We start from the raw sequence: 19,695 nt of genomic DNA, 5'->3' as shown, positions 1-19,695 counted from the left end.
CATATAACATACTCCCCCCACACATAGCCCACCTAATGGGTCCTGATGTAGAGAGAATCTCCGTACCACGCACCTTCAATCTCTCTTGTGAGGATTCTGGGCAGATGTATAATTTTGTAGCGTAATTTGCTGTTTTCTATCGTCTCCACTTCCAGCAGCTCCCTCGTGCGCCTTCTTATATCTTCCTAATTGGAGGAGAGATCACAATTGGTCCCATGTGACACATAAGGAGAAAGCGGCTTTGTGATTCCGGGGACTTGAATGTGATGTATTGAAAGCACTGATCTTCTATCCAAAATGCAAAAGATCATATTATTCCTTTCTTTTTTGCAATTTAGACAAAAGCAAGCTCACTATTTTTGACCTTAGATAATACAAACTCTCTGTATTATTATTATTATATAGATCTATGCAGACCTGACTAGCCTGGTGTACTTACTTTGAAAATCAATTGTCAGAATGTCTGTATAATTCTGGTGTAAAGATGAGTATTTTCAGTGTCCAGCTAAAGAGTCCAATTGTATTGAGTATCTGCCCTCAAAGCCTTTCTGTGTGCAAATTGAAGTGGTCAGTAGGGCGCTAGAAACTGGATAAGGCGCAGGAAAAGGATAAAACAAACCTCTTTATTGAAGTTCTAATGCCCACAAAGCCTTTCTGACAGCTGCAGCTTGTGCAAGGCAGCAAGATCTCAGCAGCAGCAGAAAGGAGGGACACTGAGGAGCTGTCAGTCAGGCCAGCTGGGTGGAGACTCAGCAGCAGCAGAGAGGAGGGACACTGAGGAGCTGTCCATCAAGCAAGGTAAACTGAGATCTGAGTTTTAACTTTCAAAAAGGATTTTACTTCCATTTTGACATGGATGTTCAAAATAAATACACCAGCCTCATCAGGTCTAAGAAATCTTCGTAATAAAGTATGTTGTTGTACTGGTGATAGGATTACACGTATAACTTTTCTACTATAAGGGAGTAGACGTGTGTGCAGGTGCAGACAGGAGACAGTGTTCACATCCTGGTGGTCGAGACCAGTCAATCAATGTAAGGTACCGTCTTCATTATGCAAATAAGAGGGCGTGGTGGTGCACCAAGGCATAAGCCAAGCCAATGGTGTGCCAAAGCGCCCTCATTCGCATATCAAATAAAAGTTGATTTAGAATTAAATATTAAAAAGTTTAGCTATACCTGCCTAGTATCATTTATATAGGGACTAGGTTCCCTATATAAATGTTTAAGCAGCTAAATGCCCTTTTTTGGGGGTGGGGGGGTGACAGCTCCCCTTTAGGGCTCATGTGCTGCTTCATTCTTACCAATTCCTTCACCGCTTCTGCCACTGCCATCAAGTTCTGTGAAACGTCATCATCCAGCGCTGGATCTTCACCTTTTACCTGTTTCTCTAGATGAGATAAGAAGTGGGTTATACCACAGAGAACAGCAGGGGGCACAGAGCAGCTGTGGGCAGACGTGGGGGCACAGAGCGGAGCATCGGCAGCCTGAGGGATAGGTTGTGGATTGGAGGCACTTTCACTGCACACTTCATCATGTTATGTTCCACGTTCAGACTTTGCATCAGACTCCTTGTAGATTCTCAGCACAATCCGCTCCATGTGACCGTGTCCTACATACATTACATTCCCATGTTGTTGTGTGCAATTAGATTGACAGTAATGTATTATTAAAAGCAGAGGGTGTAGGGCGGGCAGAGTGCGGAGTCACCCAACCTGGTGTCTAAGGAGATCTGTAACCACCATACACGACACACAAGACAGCAGTGTATATATGGCACGTGGAGGGGGGTGTGGGGGTCCTGGTACTCAGTTTGCACTGGTGTCCAGTAGTTTCGTGTTACAGCTCCAGGTGAAGATGTCCACGGACAAAATAACGATCGCTAATAAGACTGGGCTGAAAAGCCAAGAACTGTTCTCACAACCAGGATCAGACAGTTGTTCTACATACTGCTGCTTCTCACAAAATTACGATATCATCTAAAAGTTAATTCATTTCAGTTCTTCAATACAAAAAGTGAAACCCATATATTATATAGCATCATTACAAACAGAGTGATCTATTTCACGTGTTTATTTCTGTTAATGTTGATGATTATGGCTTACAGCCAATGAAAACACAAAAGTCATTATCTCAGTAAATTAGAATACTTTATAACAACAGCTTGAAAAATGTTTTTAAAGTCTGAAACGTCCTACTGTAATGTATGTTCAGTAAATGCCCTCAATACTTGATCGGGGCTCCTTTTGCATCAATTACTGCATCAATGCGGCAATGTGGCATGGAGGCGATCAGCCTGTGGCACTGCTGAGGTGTTATGAAATTTTCATCTCCAAAAAGCTTGTCGGCAGAGGGAAGCATGAAGGGCTGTAAAATGTCCTGGTAGACGGCTGCGCTGACTTTGGTCTTGATAAAACACAGTGGACCTACACCAGCAGATGACATGGCTCCCCAAACCATCACTGATTGTGGAGACTTCACACTAGACCTCCAGCAGCTTGGATTGTGGCCTCTCCACTCTTCCTCCAGACTCTGGGACCTTGATTCCCAAATGAAATACAAAATTTACTTTCATCTGAAAACAACACCTTGGAGCACTGAGCAACAGTCCAGCTCTTTTTCTCCTTGGCCCAGGTAAGACGCTTCTGGCGTTGTCTATTGGTGATGAGTGGCGTAACACAAGGAATGTGACACTTGTAGCCCATGTCCTGGATACGTCTGTGTGTGGTGGCTCTTGAAGCAATGACTCCATCAGCAGTCCACTCCTTGTGAATCTCCCCCAAATGTTTGAATGGCCTTTTCTTAACAATCCTTTCAAGGCTGCGGTTATCCCGATTGCTTGTGCACCTTTTTCTACCACACTTTTTCCTTCCACTCAACTTTCCATTAATATGCTTGGATACAGCACTCTCTGAACAGCCCGCTTCTTTAGCAATGACCTTTTGTGGCTTACCCTCCTTGTGGAGTGTGTCAATGACTGCCTTCAGGAGATCTGACAAGTCAGCAGTCTTCCCCATGATTGTGGAGCCTACTGAAACAGACTAAGGGACCTTTTTAAACGCATAGGAAGCCTTTGCAGATGTTTTGTTAATTATTCTAATTTACTGAGATAATGACTTTTGTGTTTTCATTGGCTGTAAGCCATAATCATCAACATTAACAGAAATAAACACTTGAAATAGATCACTCTGTGTAATGACTCTATATAATATTCGAGTTTCACTTTTTGTATTGAAGAACTGAAATAAATTAACTTTTTGATGATATTCTAATTTTGTGAGAAGCACTTGTATTTTACTCTTATTACCATTGTAAGAGCAGGTCCATAGCCCCTAAAAAGGCAGACAACTCCCCGACACTCTCTGGGGGACTCGCTGAATGGGGTGCACGCTCTCCTGATGCAGCATGAGGTGTGCAGTGATACAGCAGGGCAGTATATGTCAGGCAGGCTGTGGGGGGGCACTGTTATGGGGGCGCAGTGATACAGCAGGGCAGTATATGTCAGGCAGGCTGTGGGGGGGCACTGTTATGGGGGCGCAGTGATACAGCAGGGCAGTATATGTCAGGCAGGCTGTGGGGGGGCACTGTTATGGGGGCGCAGTGATACAGCAGGGCAGTATATGTCAGGCAGGCTGTGGGGGGGCACTGTTATGGGGGCGCAGTGATACAGCAGGGCAGTATATGTCAGGCAGGCTGTGGGGGGGCACTGTTATGGGGGCGCAGTGATACAGCAGGGCAGTATATGTCAGGCAGGCTGTGGGGGGGCACTGTTATGGGGGCGCAGTGATACAGCAGGGCAGTATATGTCAGGCAGGCTGTGGGGGGGCACTGTTATGGGGGCGCAGTGATACAGCAGGGCAGTATATGTCAGGCAGGCTGTGGGGGGGCACTGTTATGGGGGCGCAGTGATACAGCAGGGCAGTATATGTCTGTCAGGCCTGCTGTTGGGGCACTGTTATGGGGGCGCAGTGATACAGCAGGGCAGTATATGTCTGTCAGGCTGTGGGGGGGCACTGTTATGGGGGCGCAGTGATACAGCAGGGCAGTATATGTCTGTCAGGCTGTGGGAGGGCACTGTTATGGGGGCGCAGTGATACAGCAGGGCAGTATATGTCTGTCAGGCTGTGGGGGGGCACGGTTATGGGGGCGCAGTGATACAGCAGGGCAGTATATGTCTGTCAGGCCTGCTGTTGTGGCACTGTTATGGGGGCGCAGTGATACAGCAGGGCAGTATATGTCAGGCAGGCTGTGGGGGGGCACTGTTATGGGGGTGCAGTGATACAGCAGGGCAGTATATGTCAGGCAGGCTGTGGGGGGCACTGTTATGGGGGTGCAGTGATACAGCAGGGCAGTATATGTCAGGCAGGCTGTGGGGGGCACTGTTATGGGGGCGCAGTGATACAGCAGGGCAATATATGTCAGGCAGGCTGTGGGGGGGCACTGTTATGGGGGTGCAGTGATACAGAAGGGCAGTATATGTCAGGCAGGCTGTGGGGGGGCACTGTTATGGGGGTGCAGTGATACAGCAGGGCAGTATATGTCAGGCAGGCTGTGGGGGGGCACTGTTCTGGCGGAGCAGTGATACAACAAGGAACTATATGTTGGGCAGACGCCTCAGTACAGACAGGTCGCGTCTCCTCCTCAGCTCATGGACACACCAGAGCCGCGAACTACGACCATGACCGCAGCAACTCATAAATCACTGTATGTCCCTCCGCGGCAGCCGGCTCCTCTCACTGACACCTACCTACTTCCATGAAATGCTCCAAGACCACAGACACCGCCTTGCAGTCCGGCACCGACAGACCCGAAGTCATTCTCTACGTTCTCTCAGCGTGAATTCTCTTCAGAAATCAGGGCCTAATTGCTTTCACCAGTCAGGGTCACTATGGAAACCAGACGCGTCTATTGGCATACACCCATGTGATAGGCAGTGGAACAGCCTAACATAGGGAAATGAATAAAAGTGGGAGGTCCCAATGTCGTGTGAGGGGAGAGAGAACTGCTTTCTACGCTCGCTACATATATTATGCATTTCTTTAATTGCAAATGCATTTTAACCCTTTACCCCCTCCAAGGTTTTTAGAATATTTCTTATAAACCAAACCCGATTACATTCGCTTTATTTTATACATATATTTATGCGCATTAGGCCGTATTGATGTGGTGCACGTATCTGACATCTGACCGCGCTGTCACCATCGGTGCCTGACGGACCCTGATCACTTATTTTGGGGTCGGTTGGGTTTTGTCTACTTTCCAGTCTTAGGACCTCTGCGCCTGGTGTGGACGGACAATTTTTCAGTTTTGTGTACATTATGTCATTTTTCAATATTTTTTTTATTTGCCTTTTTCACCCGCCATTCATGGAGGGCACAAGTCGTGCGCGGGCGTCTGGCAGGCCGCACCATACCTGGCAGATGTTGTGAACATCCAGTATTTGCAGCAGAAAAATCTACAAATACCAGAGTGTTAGTAGGAAAAACTTTGCTAAAATATGCCGGTTTTGCAGTGGTTTTTAGTGCGTTTTTCATGCGTTTTCTTCCCATTCTTAGATGAAAAATGCTGCAAAAACTCTGAACAAATTGACATGCTGCAGATTTGAAACTGCGTCAAATCTGCAAAGAACAAATAAGCAGCGTGTGCATGAGACTACAGACATCTCAACTTCGCTGCATTTTGTCCAGACAAAAACACAGAGAAAAACCGCAGCAAAACACGCAATGTGTGCACATACCTTGAGATTGGTATGGGCCTAATTGTACTGACCTGGAGAATTATATTCAACAGAATGAACACAGTAAAAAATAAAAAATGCAATTCCATCATTGTTTTTTTTTGTTTGTTTTTTTTTTTTTACAATTTCATCTCACTTGTTTTTTTTTCCCCCGGTTTCCATTAGATTATGCCGTAGACCAGGTGTAGCAGCCATATTTCACGGTGCTTGTACAGAGCACAGTGCCTGGACCATCCATCGATCTCCGGACCTAAACTCAGCAGCCCCATGTAAGCTTATAAGGTTTAATGCAGGTTACAAGACCAGCAATTGGCCTTAGGTTACTTGACTCCTCCATTCTGACGTTACATTTGCCTTTTCCATTTTTAGAAACAAACAAATGGAATTAATGTTTGAGATGAATCCGTTGCATAACTAAGCGTTTTCCAGTGTTTTTGGTGAATAAAACTAACTTCATTAAACATGTGCTGTAGACAAATCACACAAATAATCCGTACACAGTGAAAAATGGGCGTTTTTTACTGCCAAAAAAGCAGGTTTTAGCTGCTGAAAAAAACGCTGCATATGAACATAGTCTAATTATTACAGAATGCAGGTGAGAAAGTCTCTGATAGTACATTTATTACATTCACGTTTTTTGCCAACATGATGCACAATTATAGATGGTAGTTTCCAAACAATGCACTTTTTTCAACATGTTGCATGTATCTTTACACTTTGCCTTGGTTCTGTTGACGAGTATAATCACTGTTATCTGTGGTGTTACATCGGACTGCAGATGACATCTACTACATTATCGCTACTTAGAGAGTTATCACTGTTATCTGTGGTGTTACATAGGACTGCAGATGACATCTACTACATTATCTGACTATGAAGAATCCCACTGACTATGCCACGGACTAATCCCATTGACATTAATGACAACAAAGAGCCCCAAATAAACGTATGTGTGCGCATATATATGAGGAATATTGAAAGTCTGACATAGATTTGGGCCATTTCTCTCAGGACTTTTCTTCACCCCCTCCCTTATCCATCTTTTGAAAGCTGTCTCCATGAAAATATACAGTATCTTCCTGCAAATTATTGCCCACAGCCAAAAGACCTTACACAAACAAATGCCAGCCACGAGGTGTCACCAAACTTTGTTAAGATACGAGCCTCTTGTCCCTGGCACACACAGGGAGGTAATTACTGGCAGGATTGCACTAATTTGCTTGTAACTGGGAAAGTTGCTTTCCCGAGCTTAACAAATAAATCTCCAGACAATCCGACTACGAAACGAAATATGAAATATTGTAAGTTCAATGCGTCTGACAATAATGGGATCCCTATTTCTAGTGACAGAAATAGCTGAGGAATGCATACATAGTTTTTTATAAGCAACGAGTCCTGTTCGATTAACAGCATAATAAAACTGGGGAGCCCCTCCTCCACCTATAGTCGTCGCAGAAAACTTTATAGTGTAAGTTTCACCTTTTTATCCTGATTATTTTATGTAACTGCTTATGTATTTTAATGTCTCCTTTGTAACATCCTTGTATATATTTTTTCCTAAACACTGCCTCCCTTTTCGGATTAAAAGTAAAATTTAATAGTGCTGTTTCTTTTATCCTGTAATCGTTCCCTTCCCCGAAGCCATATATGCTACCAAAACGCAGGCGTCCGGCCAGGCCTGTATTTTATTTCAAACTCGGCCCGTGGTGGCAGCGAATAATATTAATAATCGGGCTATCATGAAGCTGACAGTGACAGTACGGAGGGCGTAAATACAGATCCCAGGCTTTAGAACCCAGAGGTGTGACGCCATACTCTCACTGGCCGCTTGCCGATATCCACGTAGCGAGTAGTCTGGATCATATGCTCGCGATTCCGGACGAAATACTGACAGCGTGACGGCACGGTGAGATATCACGTGATCGCCCCGGAGTCGTCACTGTGTGGTGATTACTGACAATATATATATAGTAGGTGTTTGGTACTCACTCAGCCGCTGTTGAGGTAGGCACAGCAGTCAGTTTCTTTAAAGTGTTCAAGGCAGGTTTATTCAGACTTTATTAACCGCACTTTCAAAGTAAATGAAGCATAGCCTTGTCCGGCACAAAGTAACAAAACATAGCCTTGTCCGACATCCATATTCACTCGCTGCTGTCCTGTAACAGACTGAGGACTGTTGACAGTTTGTTTTTTTTTCAAATGCAAATCCAGCGATCCTATTGGCTGCCGATCAGTGACATACAGCACACGGAATTTAAAGGAAGAAGACACTCTCATTTCTCTGCAGCGCATTTCACAAATGTGTCGTAAAATTCTGCTTATTATATGAAACCATGGAGGTAATTTGCGGGGACAGTCTTACATTTACACACACGCAGAATATTATATTCTACCATTTATTTGATTATCATTGTACCATAAAAGAGTTAATTATGACATATATAATTTTCAATAACCCCTTCCTGGACAGGTTATTTTGGGTCTCTGATTATAAACTAAACTGAACTGAACTGGTTGGGTTATTTCTACATCTTTATTATACAGGATCATAAGGAGCAAACAAGCACTGAAGACATTCAATCCATAAATACCTTTACATGGCCTGTCCGTTTCTCTGTTTCTGAGAAATCAGTGGTTGAATTGATATGCAAATGAGGCTGAAGAGCTATGGTAGATCTGAAGCCTCCGTCACTCCAGCTCTATTCACTGTCCAGCGCTGCTTCCTCCTGCTTGACTGACGGCTCTTTTGCCTGAAGTCACACAACATAGATGCTGCCAATCAATCAGAGGGAGGCGGTCCTGGGTGAGGAATAGAGCTGCAGTGACAGAGGCGTCAGATCTACCATAGCTCTTCAGCCTTATTTACATATCAATTTAAATGTTGATTTCTCAGTAACAGAGTAACGGACTGGCTAGGTACAGGTATTGCTGGACTCGTCCCACACTCCTGGATGACAATGGAACTGATTTTTTAATACACTAGTGTGAGCGAACCCTTACAGCTAAAATCCAACAGTGTTCCCTGCTACTTCAGTGTCTGCACAGAGTTTGCTTTGCTCATTTGCATTCTATGAAGTGTCGTCATCCTCTGTACTGTCACCTAATTTAGGAAAAATAAAACATCTCTCTGTATAATAGGAGCTCATCTGTTAGGAAGTCATCTGTGCACCAGCTTGCTGACTGTTTCCAATATTGTAGTGTAAACAGAAAAATTTATATTTTGAGTCCATATTGAAATATACAGAATGTATTACAAACAAGCATCTCTGGTGATACATTCACAGATAGATATGGCTCATTCTGTCAAAGTCTTGTCTTATGTTTACACACAGACAATGTTCATAGTAACAAAATCTTGAATTGTTTACTCACATTGTCTGAAGGTTCACCTCTGAAATAGTCCAGTGTTTATTGTTTGTTATTGTAAAACATGGAGATTTGTTTAACCTTTGTCTGCAGTTGACTTATGTGATCCTTGAGAGCTTTTGAATTGTATGGATTTATTGCCCTCCATTGTCTGAGGATTGCCTTGTATCTCTGATTCATCTATTACCAAAGGCTGGCCACTTGAGGTTAAAGGTGAACTAGACTTACCACATAGTGAAGATTCACTATATATAAGGCCAGAGAAATATAGCTAAGACAGAAGCAAAAAGTTGTGTACCTGTACTTATGTGTACAGTGTTGTAATACCTGCATAAGTGGGGACGCCCATGCAGTGTTGTGATATTTCCAGGGGTTCTCTGTCTTGGTGATTGCTTCTCTGATATTCCAGACCCATGTGTAAAAGCTCCTTGGTGATGACGTGAGTATATTTACTTAACCTTTGTATGTTAACATATACAAAAGTGTACGCAATATCTAATATCATACTATTCCTTTAATTTTGTATTTTATCTTTTAAATGAACTATTATAAATAAAATTGCGTTATATCGCAAGGGAGTACCTTCTTTAAAGCCAGTATCTGATTCTAAGTGTTAAAAACTTGGCAAAACAAATATCTACCAGCAGAATTGTAAATGCAGATGTTCACATTTGTATCATAATAATATTAGGTGCTACCTTGGGATCTACCTTGGCCTATGCTGACCTGTGAACGGCATGAAAAATAATAATGCCCCTTTTCTCAGCCTCCCTCTATTTATAGGAGTTCAGCTGTCATGGGGCTATCTACTTGCTGACTATTTCCAATAAAACAGCAATGGTCATGAAAAGGCATGAGTTGTAACACACTCTACTAAGGTGACATATCCAACATATCCATTTAGAATCTACTTAGTGTATTGATTTCCTTTTTATTTTGCTTTTTTTTTTTTAAATATGACCTGGTTGTCGGACTTACCCTCGAAATACACATATCCCATCTGTATTCCATTGGTACTTACCACTGAGCATCTAAACGACCGCAATGTAGTTTCTTTATGGAAAGCAAAAAAAACAAATTCTTGCCATTCTGCAGTTTTAATTAACAAATGCGTCCTAAGGCTTGTACAGAATAACCATCCTGAGGCCATGTAAGAAATCATTGTGTTGATACCAGGAAAAACAGGGTAATTAAATATGTTTTGCCTATGCTACGGCATTAATAATGCATTGCAATCTGCCCGTAACCTTAAAAGAGGTAGGTTTTTTGAGGTCAGTGGTAACTGTACTAAAACCCTTCTGCACTATTTATTAGGACTCATTTCAGTGGGTATGTGGTATGTGTGTAGAATGTGCTGCACACAAAAGATGATACCAGAAATCTACTTTATTGTAGGACCCCCCTAAATTGTAAGAATAATAGTTTTGCACACAGCAAATCTGAATGTTCAACTGATATCTGAAAGTTTAGCCCAGTTTGCAGACACCATAATACCAAAATGTCTCCACCAGTACACTTAAAGAGAACCTGACAGCTGACACATGCTGCCTGATTCACAGGCAGCATGTATCAGACAGTGGCTGCACGATTGCAACCATATATATTTACTATGAAACGTGACAGCGTTTCAGAAATAAAAACATAGTTTTAATGTCGCTTGGGATCGACCCGCGCTGGAGACTAGTCAGACAGTCGGATACCCGGGAGCGTCTTCCCGCCCCCCTGACCTGACTTGACAGGTGTCTGCCTGAGTGTGGACATAGAAGTCGCCGGGACCCACATGTAGGACTAATCTCCAGCATTGCTTGGGCCCCAGTGGCTTCCATGGTTTTACAACAACTCCAGGTAGATGGCCAAAATACATTGCCTCCAGTCTACAATATCCCCTTCCCGGGGTCGGTAGTCCCACTGCCCTTTACCAGGCGATACTCACTGTCTCTCAATTTTTGGTTGGCCCACAGATTTCATATCTCTCACCAGTATGGTCTGTAGTCACAGTCCACGCTCCTCCAGATGACAGATAACACGACCGAAGCCCATGTATCCAGCAGCAACAGCCCTCAAGAAAGTTCCTCAAATGCAGATCCCTCAAAAGTAGCACGTGGATCCAGCCCAGCCGACATCCAATTTTAAACTCCATAGGCCATCCATACTTGGGCACCAGGACCTCAGCCATAGATCCTCTCCTCTCAACATCACTCCACCCACTCCTCCACTAAACGTGTAGCTTCTTGTCCTCCCTCCCTGGGGTCAGCCCTGGAATGGGCAGAAGTATCTTCACCTTCCCCCCCAAAGCTAACTGCAGAGCCCCATCACCTTGGACTGCATGTGAGACCCCCTGTGGTGACGACTCCACTGGGTCTACTATCCCCATCCATACAATGGGACTAGTTGCTGGGAGAACAATGGCTTGAGGCCCCTGAGACACTGATGAGAGTAATGGAATGTTTGCTTTACATTTAACAATCTCCTGTCTGGCCTTAAGTATTCATAAGATTCAACCAGCACATCTTCCTCGGCTTACTGTCGCTGAATGGAAACATTGATTACTTAGCTGAACACTTTCCATGTGAAATTAGTGCACTTAAACTAACAAGCAAGCAAATCTCTAATAAAACACAACAATAAGATTGACATAACTGGTGCTCAATGCTGGAAAAAGTCTGCATCCCTTAGACCCATGGATTCCGCTCTACGTGCATTGGTCCAATAATATTTAGAAGAAGGCCAGCTCCTTTTTCTCTGAAATGCTGCAACGTTTCAGAGGTGAATATACATTGCCTGAATCGTGCAGCCACTGTCACATACATTCTACCCATGGATCGGACAGCACGTATCAGTTGACAGGTTCCCTTTAAACCGGGCCAGTATCTTTTATTTTTATTTTTTAATAGATTCTGAAAGTGAATAATGTTGGAAATACACATTAGTCTAAAGACCCATGTAGACGAGCATATAAATCAGACGCAAGAAAAAAAATCGCATCATGCACAATTCTTTTCCCAGTCTCAGATGAGACTCAGCCATTCAAGTCTATGGGTGCAATAAAAAAAATCGGATCCCACATGAGTGGCATACATTTCTATTATAAACCAAGGAAACTGTATTTGATCAGGTACATTTTTGAATATAGATGTATGAAAATTAGTGATGAGCGAGCACTAAAATGCTTGTGTACTCATTGCTCGGGTCGAGTAAATCGTAATGCTTGGGTGCTCAGCATGGGGAAGACCCCTGGAAGTATCTCTGAATTCCAGGTCACTGCTGTGAACAATATTGTCAGAGTATTACACCACTTTTACGGACTGACAATGCACTTTCGCATTGCTTTCAACAGTGAAAAATACATTCACCAGTAAATGTAATTTTAACATTTTTCTACCTTATCTGGCCATGTGGTGTGTGAGACATGATCAAACACATCCTGTTTCATTTATAAAAGAGGGACTCTGAAAGTCACAAAGCCTATTTTTACAGGGCCATCAGGCGGCCCTTACTATTGTTAGAGGTCCAGCAGTCGTCCCTCACTATTTTTAGAGGGCCATCAGCCAGCTATGCTCTGTATAGCCGCATATTTCTACTGCAATATAACATATCCATCTGAGGTGGTCAAAATTTATTTTTCGTACAGTACAGACCAAAAGTTTGGACACACCTTCTCATTTAAAGATTTTTCTGCATTTTCATGACTTTGAAAATTGTACATTCACACTGAAGGCATCAAAACTATGAATTAACACATGTGGAATTATATACTTAACAAAAAAGTGTGAAACAACTGAAAATATGTCTTATATTCTAGGTTCTTCAAAGTAGCCACCATTTGCTTTGATGACTGCTTTGCACACTCTTGGCATTCTCTTGATGAGCTTCAAGAGGTAGTCACCGAAAATGGTCTTCCAACAATCTTGAAGGAGTTCCCAGAGATGCTTACCACTTGTTGGCCCTTTTGCCTTCACTCTGCGGTCCAGGTCACCCCAAACTATCTCGATTGGGTTCAGGTCTGGTGACTGTGGAGGCCAGGTCATCTGGCGTAGCACCCCATCACTCTCCTTCTTGGTCAAATTGCCCTTACACAGCCTGGAGGTGTGTTTGGGGTCATTGTCCTGTTGAAAAATAAATGATGGTCCAACTAAACGCAAACCGGATGGAATAGCATGCCGCTGCAAGATGCTGTGGTAGCCATGCTGGTTCAGTATGCCTTCAATTTTGAATAAATCCCCAACAGTGTCACCAGCAAAGCACCCCCACACCATCACACCTCCTCCTTCATGCTTCACAGTGGGAACCAGGCATGTAGAGTCCATCCGTTTACCTTTTCTGCGTCGCACAAAGACACGGTGATTGGAACCAAAGATCTCAAATTTGGACTCATCAGACCAAAGCACAGATTTCCACTGGTCTAATGTCCATTCCTTGTGTTCTTTAGCCCAAACAAGTCTCTTTTGCTTGTTGCCTGTCCTTAGCAATGGATTACTAGCAGCTATTTTACTATGAAGGCCTGCTGCACAAAGTCTCCTCTTAACAGTTGTTGTAGAGATGTGTCTGCTGCTAGAACTCTGTGTGGCGTTGACCTGGTCTCTAATCTGAGCTGCTGTTAACCTGCGATTTCTGAGGCTGGTGACTCGGATAAACTTATCCTCAGAAGCAGAGGTGACTCTTGGTCTTCCTTTCCTGGGGCGGTCCTCATGTGAGCCAGTTTCTTTGTAGAGCTTGATGGTTTTTGCAACTGCACTTGGGGACACTTTCAAAGTTTTCCCAATTTTTCGGACTGACTGACCTTCATTTCTTAAAGTAATGATGGCCACTCGTTTTTCTTTACTTAGCTGCTTTTCTCTTGCCATAATACAAATTCTAACAGTCTATTCAGTAGGACTATCAGCTGTGTATCCACCTGACTTCTGCACAACACAACTGATGGTCCCAACCCCAATTATAAGGCAAGAAATCCCAATTATTAAACCAAACATACTTCAAGACGCACCCAAAAATGGATGGAAACATGCACTGGAGAGTTCGGAAGTGGTAATTCCAGCTCCAGCAGCGTCAAGTCTACCACCACTATTTCTTACATACCAAAGCTATAGAGAAACTATGAATGGACACATTAACCCTAGAACGCATGACCATAAAAATCTACTTTTTCACATACCTGGGGCCTTTTAGGCCCGTGTGCAAATAACATGGAATAACTCAAACAAAAATGACAAACAACTATATACCTGAGGAATATCTAGAGTTTCAAAATTCTAATTAAAGTAATCTTGCAGAAAATAGAAAACAATTAACAGGGCGGGCCTGCGAGGCCCCAGGTATGCGTTCTAGGGTTAAATCAGTAAATTTTGATAACTTTGATTAATTTCTGGCAAATTTGATACATTTCTGCCAACTTTGATGAATTTCTGTCAACCATGATAAATGTTTGTAAACTTTGATTAATTACTGCGTACAGATCACCGTAAAAATTATGAATCGGTCAATGAGTGTATGGAAAGAAATCAGTTTAGTTATGGACTGTGGAAGAGATGTATGCAACCATAATGAACACTCATTTCCAGCAGATGTTACCACCTAGCACCTGTCGAACATTGGACATAATTTCAAAAAACATCACAGTAAAAGATAATGCCTTACCAACACCAGGTCAGATTACCAATGCACTGCAGGATGCAGCAAGCCTCCATAATAAAGGCAGGGGCAGCACATGTGCAAATACTGATGCAGACAGCCACTCACTAAACTACCAATTCATAGAGGGGGTGGCTGTGTAGTATTATACATGCACACCGATGGAGTCTGCATAGGGCGCCAGTCACACAGATATGTGTGATGCACAGTGTCTGGCTTGCAGCCTATTGACGATGCCCATACTATTAGATCAGACTGGCTTCCCAGCGCTATATATGTGCACCCCCACAGGACAGACGCCCCACTTCACCCAGCCAACACTAAATAGCACCTGTAGTTATTGTAATTGCAGCTAACAGTATGAATAGGGAATAGAATAGATTTTTTTTTTGCAGCAGCAGCATGCAGTATATGGTATTAATCCATGGCTGGATCCGTGTAATACACTATCCATAGTGTGTTAGCTCACTAGTACACAAATTGCAGATAAGAGAGGTAATATTGTAGAATATAAAATATATTTTAACCGGGCCTGAAGGTTTTTTTTTGGTACGTGACAGCACCAAACTGTGAACGAATGGAAGCAACCCTGCCTGCTTTGATGAATTTCTGATTACAGATCACCGTTAAAATTATGTATCGGTCAATGAGTGCATGGTAAAAATCAGTCACGTTATAGACAGTGTAAGAAATGTATGTGGCCAGAATGAACACTCATTTCCAGCTAATGATACCTAGCACCTGTCCCTATTGTAAATGCATCTAACAGCGGTATCAATAGGGAATAGAATTTTTATTTGTTTCCTTGCAGCAGCAAGAGTATAAGGCAATAATCCCTGGCTGGATCCATGTAATACGCTATCCATAGTGCAATAGCTCACCTGTACACAAATTGCACATAAGAGAGGTAATATTGTAGAATAAAAAATAGATTTAACCGGTCCCGAAGTTTTTTTGGGGGTACTTGGCAGCACCAAACTATGGAGGAATGCAAGCAACCCTGCCTGCTTTGATGAATTTCTGAGTGCAGACTTTATTAAAAAACATGAATCTGTCAATGATTTTTTGATAAAAACAGTCAAGTTATGGACTGTTATAGAGATGTATGCGACCAGAATGAACACTCATTTTCAGCTGATGATACCTAGCACCTGTCCCTTTCCTAAATGCAGCTAACAGCGGTATTAATAGGGAATAGAATAGACTTTTTTTTTTCTTTTTTTTGTTTGGTTGTAGCAGCAAAGGGAATAAGGCAATAATCCCTGGCTGGATCCATGTAATATGCTATCCATAATGCGATTGCTCACCCGTACACAAATTTCAGATAAGAGAGTTAATATTGTAGACTATAGAATCGATTTAAATTGGCCTTCCCATTATTAAGGAGTGGGTCTCCTATTCTGTTATTGCGTATGAAGTAAGTGCAAGGGCTCACAAAAATTAAGACGCACTCCCATACCAATTTGAAGAGACGTAGTGAAGGGCCTCAGAAAAATTGTTTTAAAAATTATTAGGGAGTGGGTCTCCTATACTGTTATTGCGTATGCAGTAAGTGCAAGGGCTGCCAAAAATTAGATTAGGACATGCTCCAATACCCCTTTGAAGACACGTAGTGGAGGGCCTCAGTCAAAAATGTTTTTCCCATTATTAAGGAGTGGGTCTCCTAGGCTGGTAATGCACATGCACTAAGTGCATGGGCAGAAAAACATTTACCCTGGGGGGTATAGATATATATTTTATAAAATGTTAGAGGTAGGCATCTAAAAACAGTTCCTACGGGCATCATGAACACCCTTAAAAAAAAATTGTGGTTGTTGCATGATGGTCACCCTGGTGATATGGTGGTGGAGGATGAGGAGAAGGAGGAGGATGACATAAAATAGACAAAATCCTGAAGCGTATACCCATGTCTGGGTGTGAAGGGGTGCTTGGGAATAGACCCCCCCCCCCAAAAAAAAAAACACTGGATTTGAGTCTATGTTCTGCTGCTATCATCCAGTGGTGTTGAGAAGTCTGGCCCAATCCAGTCCTTGTTCATTTTGATAAGAGTCAGCCTGTCAGCATTTTCAGTTGACATGCGGATGCAGCTATCAGAAATAATACCCCCGGCGGCACTAAAAACCCTCTCTAACAAAACGCTAGTGGCAGGCCAGGACCTCCAAGACTTAGAGAGACAGTTCATGCCACGTGTCCAGCTTGGATACCCAATAGCTGTAAAACACAGAGGAATCACGGAGGACGCTGGTATGGTTGCCAAGGTACTCCTTCAGCATCTTCCAAAACTTTTCCCTCCTTGTCAGAGTCCTCCGCGCATCTGGGTCTGGGCGCTGGGAGCATCTGAGAAAACTGTCCCAGACCTTTGACAGTGTTCCCTTGCCTCTGCTGCATCTGGTTTGTGTCTCCCTCGCCTGTACTCCTTGGTTGTCCAAAAAACTGTGATCTCTGCTGCCAGCGTTATCAGATAGGAATTTCTTTAATAATTCTTCAACAAGGGCCTTCTGGTGCTGCAACATTTTATGAAACCACTCTGCCACGGGAAGGAGCGATAAAGTTTTCCTTGTAGCATGGGTCTAGAAATGTGACCAACCAGTAATTATTGTTGCCCAAAATGCATACAATGAGAGGGTCACAGGAAAGGCAGCGGAACATAAACTCAGCCATGTGTGTCAGACTGCCAACAGCCAAGACTTCCCTGTCCATGTTCTCCGCCTCATCCTCCTCCTCATTCTCCCCCTCTTCAGGCAATCCACGCTGAACAGACGGTATGAATGTGGTGTGGGTAGTACCATCTGTAGTGCAGGAAACCAGCTCCTGGTCCTCCTCCTCCTCATTATCACCCAATCTGCCCTGAGCTGAAATGAGGCAGGGCTGTATAGCATCACCCTGTATAGTTCCTTGCTCCATCTTATTGTGCTCCGCCTGCAAAGCCTCCTCTTTAATTGTGAGCTGCAAGCGTTTCAATAGGCAGAGAAGCGGGATGGTGACGCTAATTATGGCATCATCGCCGCTCAGCATCTTGGTCGAGTCCTCAAAGTTTTGAAGAACGGCACAGATGTCAGACATTCATGCCCACTCATCAGCTCTCATATGTGGAGGCTGACCGGAATACTGAGGGGCGTGTTGAAGCTGGTACTCAACAACTTCCCTCTGCTGCTCACAAATCCTTCCCAACATATGCAATGTAGAGTTCCAATGTGTGGTGACATCACACACCAGTCAGTGAGCTGGAAACTGCAAATGATGCTGAAGCACTGACAGGGTGGCGGAAGCTGTAGCTGACTTTCTGAAATGGGCACACATGCGGCGTACTTTCACAAGCAGCTCAGGCAGATCAGAGTAGGTTTTGAGAAACCGCTGAACCACAAAGTTGAGCACATGGGCCAGGCATGGTACGTGTGTGAGGTTGCCAAGCTTCAGAGCCTCCACTAGGTTCCGGCCATTGTCACACATGGCCATGCCTGGTTGTAGGTTCAGTGGTGAGAGCCACAGATCTGCCTGCTCTGTAACAGCTTTCAACAACTCTGCAGCGGTGTGCGTTTTGTCACCTAAGCAGATTAGCTTCAGCAGAGCCTGTTGCCGCTTGGCCGAGGCAGTCCTGCAGTGCTTCCAGCTTGCGACTGATGTGGTTGTTTCGGAGATGGAAGCTGAAGAAGAGGAGGTGCAGGAGCTGTAGAATGTGGGGGCAATCCTGACTGACCCAGGGCCCGCAATCCTCGACATCAGGAGGACGTGTAGGGTCCGACTAGGTCCCGGCTTCCACAATATTAACCCATTGTGCCATCAGTGAAATGTACCATCTCTGGCCACAAGCACTTGTCCACGTGACCGTGATTAGGTGGACCTTTCTAGTAACTGCGTTGGTGAGGGCACGGGTAATGTTCTCGGACACATGCTTATGTAAGGCGGGCAATCGGCATGGTGGGAGGAAGAAGGATCAGGGTGAGGAATATGTGATGCAGACTCACAGCTACTGAGACTGGACCGTGTGGAAGACAGGGTGGTGGTGGCAAACTACCTGGAAGCATTATCTGCTATCCAACCAACAACCTTTTCACACTGGTCTGGCTTCAAGAGTGGGGTTCCGCAGCTCCCTAGAAAGTGGGACAGGAAGGTAGACATGATGTGGATGCTTGTTGTGCACCATCAGCATCACGTCCACTTCCCCGTCCTTTACCATGAACCTTGCCCATTTTAAATGGGAGTATAATATTTTGCAGCTTGCAAAAAATGTCCGATTACCGCAGTAATATTTGATCACGTCTAATGACAAATTTTTTAGGCAGAGCCAGTATAGCAATGCTATTGGTCAGCGACCTAGTGTGGATATGTTTTGAACGCACAACTGCCAGACTTTAAATGGAGTATAGTATTTTGCAGCTTGCAAAAAATGTCCGGATTATGACCGCAATAATATTTGATCACATCTGATGATCACATTTTATGCAGTGGCGGTATAGTGATGCTATAGGTCAGCATCCAAGTCTAGGTATGTTTTGAACGCATAATTGCCACACTTTAAATGGAGTATAATATTTGTCAGCTACCAAGAAAATTCAGGATTATTACGGAAGTAATATTTGACCACCTGAGATGATGGACAAGTGTCTCTGCTTGCACACTACAGCAATGCTATTAAAATCAAGCAAACCTGGCTGTATACTGTTAAGCAAATGGAGCAGTAAAAATGGTGTATTATATTGTTTTTCATCAAAATTAGGAAAAAAGGATTAAGAGCAAAAAGTATATGATTAGCCCTGATACAGTGAGTATGGAAAGTATTCAGACCCCTTTGAATTTTTCACAGTTTGTTTCATTGCAGCCATTTGGTAAATTCTAAAAAGTTCATTTTTTTCTCATTAATATACACTCTGCATCCCATCTTGACTGAAAAAAAACAGAAATGTAGAAATGTTTGCAAATTTGTTAAAAAAGGAAAACTGAAATATCACATGGTCATAATAATTC

General features: G+C 43.5%; 1 protein-coding gene across 1 annotated transcript in view; it reads right to left on the bottom strand.

Annotated features, from left to right (window-relative positions):
• CCDC175 (coiled-coil domain containing 175) overlaps nucleotides 1-4,948 on the bottom strand; it is a 35,218-nt gene extending 30,270 nt beyond the window's left edge. The window contains exons 1-3 of the mRNA XM_073638743.1: nucleotides 4,747-4,948; nucleotides 1,304-1,389; nucleotides 74-185 (exon numbers count right to left, since the gene is read on the bottom strand). Of these exons, the coding sequence (XP_073494844.1) occupies nucleotides 74-185; nucleotides 1,304-1,389; nucleotides 4,747-4,816 (268 nt within the window). The 5' untranslated portion in view covers nucleotides 4,817-4,948. The remainder of the gene's footprint in view (nucleotides 1-73; nucleotides 186-1,303; nucleotides 1,390-4,746) is intronic.
• Between the last annotated feature and the right edge of the window lie 14,747 nt (nucleotides 4,949-19,695).

The sequence above is a fragment of the Phyllobates terribilis genome, unplaced genomic scaffold, assembly GCF_046119375.1.
Source record: "Phyllobates terribilis strain yellow unplaced genomic scaffold, ASM4611937v1 Scaffold_7__3_contigs__length_470593459, whole genome shotgun sequence".
Lineage (NCBI taxonomy): Eukaryota > Metazoa > Chordata > Amphibia > Anura > Dendrobatidae > Phyllobates > Phyllobates terribilis.
This window is presented reverse-complemented; position numbering and strand designations above follow the sequence as displayed.